This window comes from Limulus polyphemus, unplaced genomic scaffold, assembly GCF_000517525.1.
Source record: "Limulus polyphemus unplaced genomic scaffold, Limulus_polyphemus-2.1.2 Scaffold2819, whole genome shotgun sequence".
In the NCBI taxonomy this organism is placed as follows: Eukaryota; Metazoa; Arthropoda; class Merostomata; order Xiphosura; family Limulidae; genus Limulus; species Limulus polyphemus.
In genome coordinates this window covers 69991-84816 of record NW_013668429.1, presented here as the reverse complement: position 1 = coordinate 84816, position 14826 = coordinate 69991, and the positions used below count along the sequence as shown (strand labels likewise).

Genomic DNA, 14826 nt, shown 5'->3' with positions numbered 1-14826 from the left:
AACACTATTAACATATGGATTATTAGCTAAACTTTTATGCTATTCTAATTGGTTTAAGATAAACAAAACGTAGTTTAAAAAATTTTTGAATGTAAAACACTAAAAACTTGTGTCATGCACAGTAAAGGATACCCGTGGCGATAGGGTTAAGTAGACTTTAATAACCCTGCCATCCCATAATCATCAGACATGATTCTTTGTATGTCATCTCTCAAAGATCCTACTCCCATCCTAACATTTTTCTAACTATTCTAATTATTAATTTTTAAATTTTCATTCAAAGTTATCTTCAAATACCCTTTTCAATTTCTTAACTTCCTGTTTGACAACTCTCTTGATCTTCTATAATCCTCTATATTTCCTGTTATAGCAATCAATTTAAACATAAATATATTTACTTTTCTCTAATTTTATCCTTTATACTCTTTGAAAGCTTACCCATTTATTTTTACTTTCATCTACTTTTTTTTCATAAAGAACATGTTTATCTTGAATATATATAATTGTTTAAATTTTTTCCACATTTGACCATTACCTCCAGTTAATTTAGTTGCAAGTCATACTGGTCATGTCATTCAGTGGAAAAATTTTTATTTTGGCTGAACTAAATGTTACAATGATTAAACTATTAGAGAAACTACAGAAATCATGAAACACGTTTAGAATAATTATTATAACTTAAATCAGGATAAAAGGGTTGGAAAGTAAGAAAATATTCAATTGACACAACCTTCTTTAAATTCAGTATGTAAATTAAGTAGTCACATGACTAATGAGAGTGTGTGTGTGTGTGTGTGTGTATGAATGGATGTGTGCGTATATACACACACACACACACACACACACACATATATATATAATTTGCACAGATTTTATTTTCACACACCTAAAGATGATGTGATTTGATGTTGAAACATGTAGTGTGTCTATTTTAAGGCCATTCATCAGCCTTAGAATAAATGCTTTTAATTGTGTGCTAAACACCTTTTATCATTTCAGTATTCTAATTCCAAAACATCTACCAATCCATATGCTGAAATTAATAAAATTAATAACATCCATAATTTTGACTTAATTAACCCTTTATCATCCATGGAAGGGTTTTTTCCATTACCATAACTGGCATAAATATACAAGTGGAGATGATAAAAGGATAACAGCTGAATTATTAATCTCATTGTAATTTCTTATTAATTTCAACAGCTTCATCTGTCTGTGTGTAACAATTTTCAACTAAATGGCCTTCTCCCCTCATAAACACCAAAAGAAATCCAAATAAATTCAACTTTCATATTATCAGCTTTGATATCCTCAGCTTGACTAGGATGCAACTCACATTTTACATACAAAGACACTTCTTCCTCTCTTTTTAATACTCTATTAAATAAACTATAAACCTGTATTTCAAAGACATTTCTGTCATAAACTTTATCTTGGTCAATTTTTTGTTATCACAATAACAGTATTTTGGTTTTGATTACCTAAAGATTTGGCTCTGGTTCATCTTGCCAGAATAGCAATAAAAGTTAATCAGGTATTTCTCTTCCATAATCATTATTACAATAAAATGTTCCATCTCTAGTTAGGCTTATCAGAAAAATAATACAATAAAAGATACATTACTTCTCTTTTTTTGTAGGGGGGTTTGTAGGTTTATAATTAAGCACAAAGGACTATCTGTGCTCTGTCCACCACGGGTATCGATACCCGGTTTCTAGCAGTGTATGTCCACAGACGTGGCACTGTGGGGCTTGTAGGATGGAATTTCACAACACATCTGTAATGATGTGACTACTTGGTTGCAACACTCTCTAACTCGTGTTTGATTGAGTAGTGGCAATAAGTTTGTAGTATGTGAAGTTCTCCCTCCAGAAAAGATGATGACATACTGCAGCTCATAATGATACATTTCTTCAAATTTGATACTTGATATATTAACCCTGTATAACACTGCTTCTAGTATCTTGTAGTTTATACACTAATGGTGCTATATATCTCACAATTTTGTAAGGTCCTGTCCACCTAGAAGCAAATTAAGCAGTACACTGGCCTGCAGAAGAAGATACGAGATGAGATGTTAACATAACTATATCACCTATTTGAAACACTACTAGATACCTTCCACAATTGTAGGCCTTTCTCTGTCATCTTTGGGCTACTTCTACATTATATCTTATATATGTATTATATTTAGTAATTCTACAGTGCATTCATTCTATGATGGTTTAAGCCTTAGTTATGTACTCAGACAATCCAAAGTCAATGTGATTTCATTTGCCAAACACATTTTGGCCATTGTTAAATTTGTTAACTTATGAATTGAAGTTGTAAGAGCAAAAGTACAAAAAAAAACAGTAAATGAGCATCCTAATTTTAAGAGTTTTGTGTACACATGCAAATATATACCTCCCAATGTATCTATTTAATCTTTCTGTCATATCTGACTGGGAATGGTAAGGGGTAATAAAATACATGAATAATTCCTATTATATGTTCCTGTTATCAAATGGCAGATAAATTGTGAACTCCTGTCAGAGAATATTCATGGGAATTCCATATCAATAAAGTACTCATTCACTAGTTTCTTTACAACAGCTTGGGTATTAATCTGTTTAAGAGGTTCAGTTCAACTCACTAACATAGTAAGTCACAACCAATAGATAAATAAATAATTCCAACATTAGATTTGGGATAAAGTTCCATTCCATCAACACTTACATCCTCAATTGGTTTAGTTTCTTTAGTACTCTCCACTGGGCATTCAGGTTTGTTTTTTTTATCCAACTTTGTTACTGCAGTTTCATATGGCATTCACAGGTAAATCTATTTATAACCAAGCATATATTCATTTACAGTCATTGTCTCTTCATTATTCTGTAGCTAACTGTTGCCTGTCTTTCATGATAACAATTTCTAAAAGGTTAGGGGATAACTAACAGCTGTCCAGGTCAGGAATTTCTTTGTCAGGTGGATGAACAGGATGTAAAGATAATGCATAGAGGTAACTAGTGATCACATCATTTTTTATGGACTACTGAAAGTAAAATCTTGAAATTTCAGAGATCAGATAATTCTGAAATGGTCTACAATTTGAGTAGCATTAGTTGTGATCATCATGAATTATTTGCCATCTAGGTACATCACATTTTTTTCCAAGGCTAAGAAAACATCCAAGCATTCTAATTCCATTGTTGTATAGTTCCTCTTGGCTCAACTGAGTGTTCTACTTAGATCAGCAATTACACCTTTCTGATAGAGGACTGTGTCTAGTCCAACTGTTAAAGCATCTTTATGGAGATAGTAATGCTCACCTTCCTGAGAAAATTATGATAGTGCAGCTGTTATTGAAACATGCTTTAGTTTCAGGTAAGCATCTTCACATTCTGAAGTCCAACTCCATTATTTCTTTTTAATTGATATAAAGTCTTGGAAATTGTGGAAAATCTTGGTACAAATTGATTTAAACCAGCTGCACATGGCCAAGAAAGTACTCAGTTCATTACAATTCTTTAGAGTTAGAAAAATCTCCTCAACTTTAACTTTGATAGATGTTGTGTGTACACTTTCAAGTGTTACGAAGGTAACATAATTTGGATTTATAAAATTAACTTCTACTAAACTTCACAGTTTATTCTGCTTTATGAGGTGTAAAAAAAACACAAGTTCAAGGTCTTTCAAATTTTGTTCAAAAATTGGTGAGAATATCACTATATTATCTATGAAATACCTCACACCAAACACATTTTATTTTTTTAGCATCTTATTAATAAGCCTTTGAAAAGTAGTTGGAGCATTTAATCCAAAAGGCATAACTTTAAATTGGTAGATGACATCATTTGTAATAAATGCTGTTTTCTGTTTATTGTCAGTTCTTATTGTAACTAGATCACAAATTCAAGGTATTGATATATTTTGCACTTGTCAACAGATCACTTATATGTAAAAACTAAAATATGTTACTACCATATTGTTAAAATTTGTTTAATCAAACACAAAATCTCAAGTAATTAATTTTCTACTTTACAAAGACTACTGCTGATTCCCATGGTGAATTTGATGGTTCAATTAAACTATCATCAAGAATATCATTTAACTGTTTTTTAAGTACCTTTATAAAGACAAGAAGTGATTTTTTGCACAGTGATATTTCCTATAATATATTCAGAATCTAAAATTTCCCAAATATTTATAATTAGTAAGCCCATTGGCAAGAAACACTTTTTAGTAATTTAACATTTGAATTTTTCTTAATTTCTAACTAATTTTTTCTTTCCTACCACAGTATCTATAATTCCAGTGATATTCACACTATTTACTTTGCTGCAATGTTTGGCAAGTCTGTATGCTTAGTTGTCATATGAAATACAGAGGATCTAGCTTTTAATGGGTTGTATCATTTCCTGATCACTTATAATTTTTGTCTCAATTTTCTTCACATTTAACATTTTAATTATTCTGACAATTTACAAAAATATGTCTGGATTCAATACATATATAATAATGAATAATATTTTGATTTCCATTAGAATCTACTGTATCTTTAGCAATGACTTCTGAATCATAATTATTAGTTCCATAATGATATTTATACTGCTTCAATTTTAGATTATCAGCAACAGAACTGGCACCATGTAATTCTAAATAATATCTCAGTGACAGAAGTATTTGAGACAATACATTTAACCATTTCTCATTGAAAAACTGTGAAATATAACTTATCACTGATTTTTTTGAACCCTTGTTATACTTATTCCTGTGCCTAAAATCAACAGCAAGAAAGCAGCCTAAGCACTGTACTATAAACATGAAGTATAACTGAATTAAAAACCTTTTAACTCAGCTTATATGTTGACCATGAGATACTGAAAAAATAACTAAAAGTACATTAACTGAATAATAATGTGATTTTCCACGTTTAAAATTGTTGTTAAAGTTTCACAGTATCAACTGTCAAAAGTTTGCTCAAAATAGTTGTCAAATCAATAAGAAGTGTATCTACACATAACTGTAATATCCATAGGTTTGTATACTTTCAGAAATTTCAGCTACTGATTCTGCATTCAAATGGTTTAAACATTATGTTACAGTTACAATGTTTTACAGTGTTCCTGCATATAATGTAAGGTTGCAAAGGGAATTCATTGTTGTGCAACTAAGAAATATCATAGAAAAATGGAAGTTAGTTGATCAAAATCTAAATTCATATGAGTTTGCTTTTAGATTTTTGAATATTCTAATAACAGCTTTCTGTTCATAAACTAAGAGTAACAAGCATTGATCATTCAAATGTTTTAAATTGATGTAATGAATAAAAACTGATAAAACTCACAAAAGTTTGGTCTTGACTTTGATGAACTTAGTTTCAATATTCCTCTTTATTTTCACAATTCCTGCATCTGCACTAGTTTCAAAATCCAATCGTTCTTTCAGAAGACTTTCAGGAATAACTCGCTGGAAATGTACAGAGTAGAGATAAAAGTGTATAAAAGTTCAGTTAATATGAACTAATTTTGATTCTGAAATATCTTATATGTATACATGTATTGTTTCCTATATGAATAAAAATACTGAATGTTATGGCAGCAAGATTTACCCAACTCTTATAAAACTACATTAAACACACAGCAAAATAACTTGTACATATTTATCAATTTTACATGTACTATTTCAACTTAAGATAATATAGCTTAATGCTACTATAATTTTATCTTTTATTGCATTCAACTAAAAATTAAAAAATAAAGATTCCCTGGTTATGTAGTGCTTTCTAAGTACATTTATTATCTTACTCGTATAGCTGGGCAATTAGTGGAGTTTGATAATCAACCAATCGACAAGCTCATTAATCGATTACATTCAATAAATTTATTATTCTCATATGAGACTTGGATAGTTTGAATAACTGGAAACACTAATTTCAATTGGTGGATTATTTATGTGAATCATGACACTAATTTATTAAGCCAAACAACCTTGAATTACTTAAAAATAATAATGATGTCAATATTTTGATCACTTGGATAGTTAGAATAATTGAAGAGAGTAATAATCAGAAACATTAATTTTGATTAGTTGATTATTTTCATAACATTAATTGAATTATTCCAAATTTTGATAACTTTATGTGATATTAATCAATTAGATCAATTAACTGAATTAATCCCAGTTCTACTTATGGGTAAATATATTAATAAAATGGAACAAACCATCAAATACTAAAAAAACTTATAAACTAAGACATATGACCATAAATAAATATAATTAAACTATGGTTTAAGCAATAAAAAAAGGTGAAAGCATAGATACCAAACTGACTTGACTGAACAAATTACATATTTCTAGTGAAAAGTAAAAGTAGCAAATTATTTAGGAAACAAATTCAGGGATACACTGTACAAGTTCTCAAAGACAAGAAACTAAATTAATGCAAAAATCCATTGTTTATTAAACACCAAGTTTGAACACAATAATTCTGAATTAAAACTAGCTAAAAAAATAAATAGAAACATCTAATCAAATTGCCATCTTTGTAGTAAGTAAAAACCTACCTTAATGAATACTCATTGCCTTTAATCTCAATGAAATCAATAAATATAAACAGTAAAATTATAATTACAGATATCAATTCTGAAATTATTAAAAAAGGCATTTTTTATTATTTTGAAAACTATTTATTACACTCACATGATTTGATCTGATTGTAGATGTAAATCATTAAATTTGACATAGTTGAAAGAAACACTAGTTCCATCATTTTGTAACTAGTATAGAATATCTAAACATTGCATCCAAGCCTGGTTCTTTTGCACATCACAACCTTTTACAGAATTTACATCAGAATTTAATTTAAAAAACATTATTATCAATGTATGTCAATAAACTTGACATGAAAACCTAGTTTATAACTGAATTTTTTATATTACTGAAATTCAAACTATATTAGGAAAAATATTTTAAAAAATTCTCCATCTCCATTTTTCTATGTCACGTGAAATGTCTGAATTCCAAACTATCAACTTCAAAATTTTCTAACTTCCATAACAGGCTTCTACAGTTTTCAATTAATTAGAAACACAAACTATACATAATTACAAACAAGAATCTAAAACTTGAGCATCCTACTTCTTGGTTTGCTGAAATTTCAATACATTTGTCCAACCCAATAGCAAAGCCCCGTTCTCTCTGAATTAGTGAGACTCAACAAGGCTTGTGGAAAAACATCTTTAATTTTTATTTGAGTGAAAATGAGCTCAATGTTACTTTATTATATATAGATTTTACTTATTGTTATATATTCTTAACAATGTAACTCAAATGTAAAAATTAGAAAAATTTTCAGTTTAGCCTAACAAAGTTTCATTAAAATGAAAAATCTAAACTTCTATGAAAACAAACATTTGTGACATGTCCATGCTGTTCATATTAGCTCTATGGGAAACAGATAATGGGCTCATGTTGTGGTTTATTGCTTTTTATGAGCAACAGTCCAACAGTAGTAATTTCGAAGGCGAGCAATAAAACCACGTAATTAAATGAATGCTGATATGCAGGTTAGAAGTTTCATTCATTTGTTTTTTTTCTGATCAATATTGGGGGGGGGGGGGCAGACAGAAAAACGTTGTTCTTTTTTATTTCACACAGATTATCACAAACATTATCTCTCTGTTGTAACCATAATAGTTAACTGTGGGATGGTCTCAGGATTTGCAGTAATTATTAGAAGATACAGTTTCTAAGGGTGAAAACAAAGACATAGTGAAGAACATCAGTTCTAGACAAAATAGCAAGGATCATCGACTGAAACAGGTGAAGTTATCAGATTGGATAGATTTCATATTATTGAAGAATGGAAAGTCATTCTAAGATACGTGCATACAGGAATTCTCGTGTATGAAAAATTACCTTGGAATGATGCACCTAAAGAAGAACTATAAACAAAATTAATATATACGAACCAAGTCACCAAATGATTAATTTAGTCATTATACAAAATTTCATAAGAATTTGGTGAAAGCATGAGAATTCTAACTTATCTTCTCATACACTAAATGGAAAAGAGTGCAACAGGAATTATACAAAGAAACTCTTGCAAATGTGACACATGAAAGCGCTTCATGCAAAAAATCAAAATAGCTCAATGCACGTCTAAGGAGCCCATTAAAGGATTACATTTCTCAGCATACTCCTAAACCTCTCCTGACAAATGTTCTAGATGCTGTAGACTAATCAATATGAAAAGCTGACAGATTATTAATACATTAAGTAACAACTGCACAAAAACCCAAAAACATTAATTACAAAATTTGTGAATGGAACTTGGATAAATCACAGATATCTTATAACCCTTTTTGTAAAGAGAACAGATTGGAATTTCATTTTAGTCCTCATTGTCATTAGGTGATGAAACATCTCAAAAAGCCTGTCAGCAATTGTAAAGGACATTTGTGAAATATATAAGAAACATGACTTCAACATGAAAGGAGGACTATGACAGAATATTCTGAGAAACATCAAACTAAGACCAAGCAAATAAAATCTATCCAAATATAAATGAATGAGTAGTAGTTGATACAAACAGATTTGGTACAAGAGGTTTATCATTCACCATTTGTCTTCTGTTGTGTTCTTATGCTATTTTCTTGTGTCTTGCTATAATAGCTATAAAACATATTGAAAGTAAGTATGCATTTAGTGTTCCATCTCCTAAATTTTTGAACCTAGAAAAACCTAATTTACATTATTTTATTTGTCTGTTATTTCCTAACCCATAAATTTATCTATATGTGTATATCATTACCTTTCTTATTAAAAGCACTAACAGATGTACCTTTATGAGATTTCTTTTTCCAAAAATATGCCAGTGGTAGTAAAGATTAAAAAGTATATAAGAATAGAATTATTCATGTCCACTGGGCTTGATTATTTAACCAACATTTTATTTGTCATTTTAGTTTTTTTTATCAAAAAAGCAATAAGTAACATGTGACTTCAAAACACCTCACTTAATATAAGTGTGTCTATCTTGAAAGTATGTATAAACAATGTGTGAAAAAGAAATCCCTCAAATGATTGATGGAATTTTAAAACAAAATGGATATAATTCATTATGAATATAATTATTGTGTTTGTCCTAAATATGCATGATGAAAGTACATAGAATGTATGTACACCACATGCAATGAAAGACGGAACTGGAGAAATCTCTCAGTACCTCTACTGTGCAACTCCACTGACTGATCTATATTTAGCCAGCACTGGAGCAATGAAATCTATGCATTTTATAAGAATAATAACTTCTTGACACATCCTGAATCATTCCAAGTTGATTAAACCATATTTGACAGGTCCAAATACAAAAACCTTAGAAATGTTACAGGACAAACAAACTTTTCTAAAATTTTAGTAGGATTGTTAAATTTGATCCATTTAGTAGATATGCCAGACATTTATGACACAATCTCAAATACGTCAATACAACTGGCCCATTCTATGGCAGATATCATTTGAAAAGTTGCTCTTCAACCACATAGGTTTTAAGGACCTTTTCATGTCTTTTCATCTTTTCAGTCAATTGGATGAGCAGTTTTATTTCACATGTTCTCGATACCATGAGATATTAGCCCTAAGGCATCTGCAATAACAGAAGCAAGTAGTTAGAAGCCACTATCATGCCTCTCAGCTGAATGGGGTTAAATACAGAGTGATTATTAAAAAAATGTATTTAAAGTTCAGCACATCATAACTTAAAATCTGTACTGCATAGGAAGGTGAAATTGTACTGGAGTGTTATGCCTATCATGAGGTTTGAAATGACACAATTGTCACATTTTGCCACCCTGGGGTGCCACTATGACACAATGTTTGATCAATCACAGCAACTGTTTGAAATGTGCCCCTCTACTGTTCGGAATGCAATGCATCTATGTAACAATGGACATTACAACAACAACATGCATCTAATCTAGTATGCTGGCCATTTCCGAGACAATGGCATCCTGAGGTCTGAAATTGTACAGGGTTTTTTCCACAGTACACATGTGACTTGAGGTACCTCCACAACCAGAAATCAGCTGTTGTTAGGTTTGGTGAATGAGCTGATTAAGTCTTGAAAGATGTTTCACTTGGTTCCCAAAATGTGGAGGGGCACATTTCTGCATGAAAACCATTCTGTCTATCACATTTCATTGCTGCAGCATGGGAATCACACAGGTTGTGTGCATTGGATAGTCTAATGTGTGCAGATTTGTAGTCCATGTGCTGATGGTTCTTCTAATATCAGTCAGTTGTGAAATTGCACCACATTATCACCTTACATAATAGAAGTGTGTAGCAAATGTTACACGTGGATTAGTTTCTGGCCAGAAAATGTAAAGAACACTTCATCACTCCATAAGATATTGGTGGGCTACTAGTCATCAACTTCTGGTCTTCCTAAAAACTGCAATTTAAAATCAACACACCAGGTTAAATCCATTTCTTTCACTGCTTCAACATATAAAGTTGCCAAAAAGAGCCTTATGAACAGTTGAAAGTGACAAATATAGACACTGTGTGACACAATGTGCACATGGGATGGCTTGTTTTGCTACAGCATGATTGACCACAATCATAGTTACAGCAGACGTTAGTGGTCTGCCTGTATACGTTTATCAAAAATGCAACCCATCTCCTGAAACTGTTATATGAACATGGGCACAGCAACACTGGATCAAGGCCATGTATCGTGCACTATACAGTATTCCCTGAGAGTTGCCTTGGTATCTGCATCTTTTGGTGTATTAACATTTCAATAATTCACCCCTCTGCACACTTGTCAGTTTCATGTTGATTGGATAAGTTGCACTGGAATGTACAGGCCATGGGAAATATGTGAAAAAAACCACAGAGGCACCCCTTGCAGCAAAAAGTGACTACTGTGGCACATGCAGCCACATGATACCCTTAACACTCCAACACAATTTGCTATGCCATACCTTTTTTTTGAGACAGAGCTGTGGAATTTTCTTTATAATTACCCTTTACATATACAAAATTCAATATTATGTGAACTATTACTTTGTGCTAAGTCTTTATATGTGGGTAATATCAATGACATTCATCTTGCACCATTTTTTATTCTAAGTGAATTTGTTTTAAAATTGAGTTACATATCTGAACTAACAAAGTTTCATTTTATGTTGTATAAACTATAATGCATTATTATTCTTAGCCAACAACTTGTTCTACTTACCAACATCACAGTGTTATATTTCAAAATTAGAAAGTGTACAATGGTATACTCACCTTACAGCAACCACTTATAAGCCAAAAGAATCTCTCTCTATGTTCAGGTATATCAGAACTTTGTGTTTCCCAGTCTGAAAAATTAACCATAAAAGTAATACATGTATAAACTCCAACAAAGTAAATGTTTATGCATTGCCACTTTTGTGACACTGGCATACCTACTGAAATATATGGAAATTCAAGTATACAAATGAGACGTGACAGAAAAGTATACTTTCTGTTAAACATTCCCAAAAACTTTATCTAAAAAAAAGGGAGGTATGGATATATTACAAAACTAATACAAATTTTAAAAAAATAATTTCATAAATTCTATTTTTTATACATACATTGTTGGACATAGCTTAATATCAAATACAAGTTTCATAATAGTAGGCTAGAACTGAATTTCCAAACTTCCAATAACTTTCTTCTAAATAATGATATTTTTTCACTGTCCTGTTTCAACAAATCTTACCATACTAAAATTTAAGTTATATACTACATATGGAATTAATTAGTTGAGATCATGTTCTTTTTTATTTGTGACAACTTTTTGCTAATAATTGCAGAGGTTAAACAAAAGACCCAAAATTAAAAAACTTCATTAGTTATATGGACCAATAATATATCAAAGGAATTTAGTGGTTACATTTTTCTCTATTCAACTGAATACACTGACTTGGTTGTCGAGATGCCCAAGGAACACTTCTAGTTAGTTTATTGAATGTGACCACGCTACAAATGTGTCATCAACAAAATGATATCAAATTTCAGGTTTAAAAGTTCCATTTTAAGAGCCTGTTCTTTGATAAACTCCAAACGATTACTTCAGTCTAACAAGATGTTTTCCTTCGAAATTATTAAAATGATAAAAAATAACTTTGTGTGGTTCCACATTTCTTTCTATTAAATATTTTTAACAGTACAAACAAAACTCATGGCCAATTAGAGAAACTAAAGAACTAATAAGTTGGAATTCTCCAAGATGGAATTATAAACTTAAGCATTTGTATGAGTAATCGCAGGAATGGTTGTGTGCATGAAAGATGTTTTACAACTAACAAGGGAAAAATAATTTATACTAGACATCTCACTGGTTTTGTTTGTTTGTTGAATCTCATGCAAAGCTAACTGAGAGCTATATGTATTAGCCATCCCTAATTTTGAGTTGATAAATTATATGTAAAGCAGCTAGTCAACACCCCAATGGCAACTTGTGGGTTATTCTGTGGAATAATTGAATTTGATAATCACTTTTATAATGCAACCATGACAGCAAAATATAAAATGAGTTTTATTTTTCTTTTATGGTACAAGGTGTGTACAATGAAATTTCAGGTCCACAGTTCAGTATTCTAATTATTAGATCACACTGTCCACATCTAAGTGGTATAAGAATCAATGAAACTCGAAATCTGCAGTGATACCACTTTCCAAATTTTTGAGATTAAATTTGTGAAAAAGTTCTATTGGCTTCATTTTATTTATATTCTTGAAATCCCCCTCACTTAGCTTTCTAGTTTTGGACTGGCATATTTAGTGTTTTCTCTCTCTCTATTAACTCTCTCAAAATGGGCTCAGTAAATTTGACCGACCATGTGACCTCTTGGTACTCATTTAAAGTCTCTATAAATTTAATACTTCTAACTTTCAACATAGTGTGTATATCTTCACAAAATTTGGCAGTCTTTCAGTTAACAATACAAGTCTTTCACAAACAAAAAATCATATCTTAGGAAAAATATTTTAATAAACTAAAATAAAGATTTGTCCATGAATATATCAAGTATTTGTTTTTAATAGTCCGTGTGTAAAGTGATTTTTATGTTAAGATTAAAAATACTTTTCCTCATATCAAAAATCTCAAATGTCCTTTGTGTAATCCCTAAAACCTCTTAAATATATTTCAAATGTTTGTTTTCAGTAACACTTTATATTTTGTTATTTTCTTTACCCTACTTCTACACAAGGTTGGTCAATTTGACTGACCTCGTAACCCGCCCCCAAAAAAACGAAATAAAACTAAATTACCCTTTTTTTCTTTCTAAAATGACTTCAAATTGTAACATGAAACTACATTTGATTATCCTAAGTAGCTTTAAACTGGTAACAGCATACATCTATTTATAATTAAATTTTAGTGTTTTATTGCCCTTTTGATTGACCATTGAGTTATAAGTTGTAAATCTCTCAGGGAATGTGCAGTTCACATTACACTATCAAATTATTAGGTCATCAAGAAATTAATGTCGCGTTTTGGAACACTTTCATTAATCACTCCCCTAAAAAAACGTACATCATGTATAATAGTTAAATGAACCACCTAAATGTCACATTAGTGTAGCCTATATAATGTGTAAAGTTTAGTATAGTGATGGCACACAAAGAGACACACATTCAGCATGTAATGCTGTTTGAATACAAGATGGGAAACAATGTCTCTGTAGCCACAAAGAATATCAAAAAACGTTTATGGAAATGTTCTGAACATTCGTAAATGTCAACAATGGTTCAGAAAATTTCGTTCAGGTGACTTTAGCCTTATAAACTATGATGGCAGGGGTGACATGTTGAAATTGATATTGATGCTCTGAAGATGCTTGTTGAGTCTAACCCAAGGCAACACACTCAGGAAATGGCCCTGAAATTGCATGTCCTTCATGAAACAATACATAAACATCTAAGGAATATGTGAGAACTCCATAAAGAAGGTGTTTGGGTGCCTCAAAAACTCTCTGATGATTATTGTTTCGACCATGAACATTGCTTCATCTCTTCTAGCGAAATTGTCATCAGTGATGAAAAATGAATTCTCTATGTGAATGTTAAATGCCAAAAACAATGGCTCAGTCGTAGACAAAACCACTTCCAACCCCAAAATTTGGACTCCATCCGCAGAAAGTGATGCTTTGCATTTGGTGGGATATCAAAAGAGTAATTCATTTTGAACTCCTCAATCCACAGCAAACTGTAAATGCAGAGATCTATAGTCAGCAACTGCAACATTTAAATCAAGCCCTTCATCAGAAATTCCCTTCACTCGTCAATCGGAAAGGTGTTCTTCTCCACAACCATGCACATCCACATGTGGCATGTTTGACGAAACACCAGATTATGGATTTAAGTTGGGAAGTTCTCCCCCACCCACCATATTCTTCAAATATGGCATCATCAGATTACCATCTTTTTCATTCGGTGCAACACCATCTTAATGGGAAAACATAAGCAAATGTGGAAGGTATTAAAGAAGACATTGACATTTTTTTGCTTCAAAGCCAAGTGATTTATTTAATCAAGGCATTATAATTATTTATTTTAACTAGTCTTATCGTAACTAACCTAAAAATATCCCTATTTTTGCATTTTAGTTACTTTTATAATAATAAATAAAGAATAAACAAGAAATAAAGTACTTAGTCACTCCTCTTTTTTCTTGGTATCGATTGTTGATGACACTTAACCCTACTTTTTTAATACTAATGGTAGTAATGCACTAAATACTTTTATTTAATTAAATAATGCACCAAATAACATAGACTAATAGCATGCAAAAACTAG

At 31.0% G+C, this 14826-nt stretch overlaps 1 protein-coding gene across 1 annotated transcript in view; it reads right to left on the bottom strand.

Moving 5' to 3' along the window:
* Window positions 1-14826, bottom strand: part of LOC106467981 (THO complex subunit 2-like) — a 138000-nt gene that overhangs the window by 60682 nt on the left and 62492 nt on the right. Inside the window, exons 5-6 of the mRNA XM_013928374.2 lie at window positions 11284-11357; window positions 5330-5451 (exon numbers count right to left, since the gene is read on the bottom strand). Coding sequence (XP_013783828.1) covers window positions 5330-5451; window positions 11284-11357 — 196 coding nt within the window. The remainder of the gene's footprint in view (window positions 1-5329; window positions 5452-11283; window positions 11358-14826) is intronic.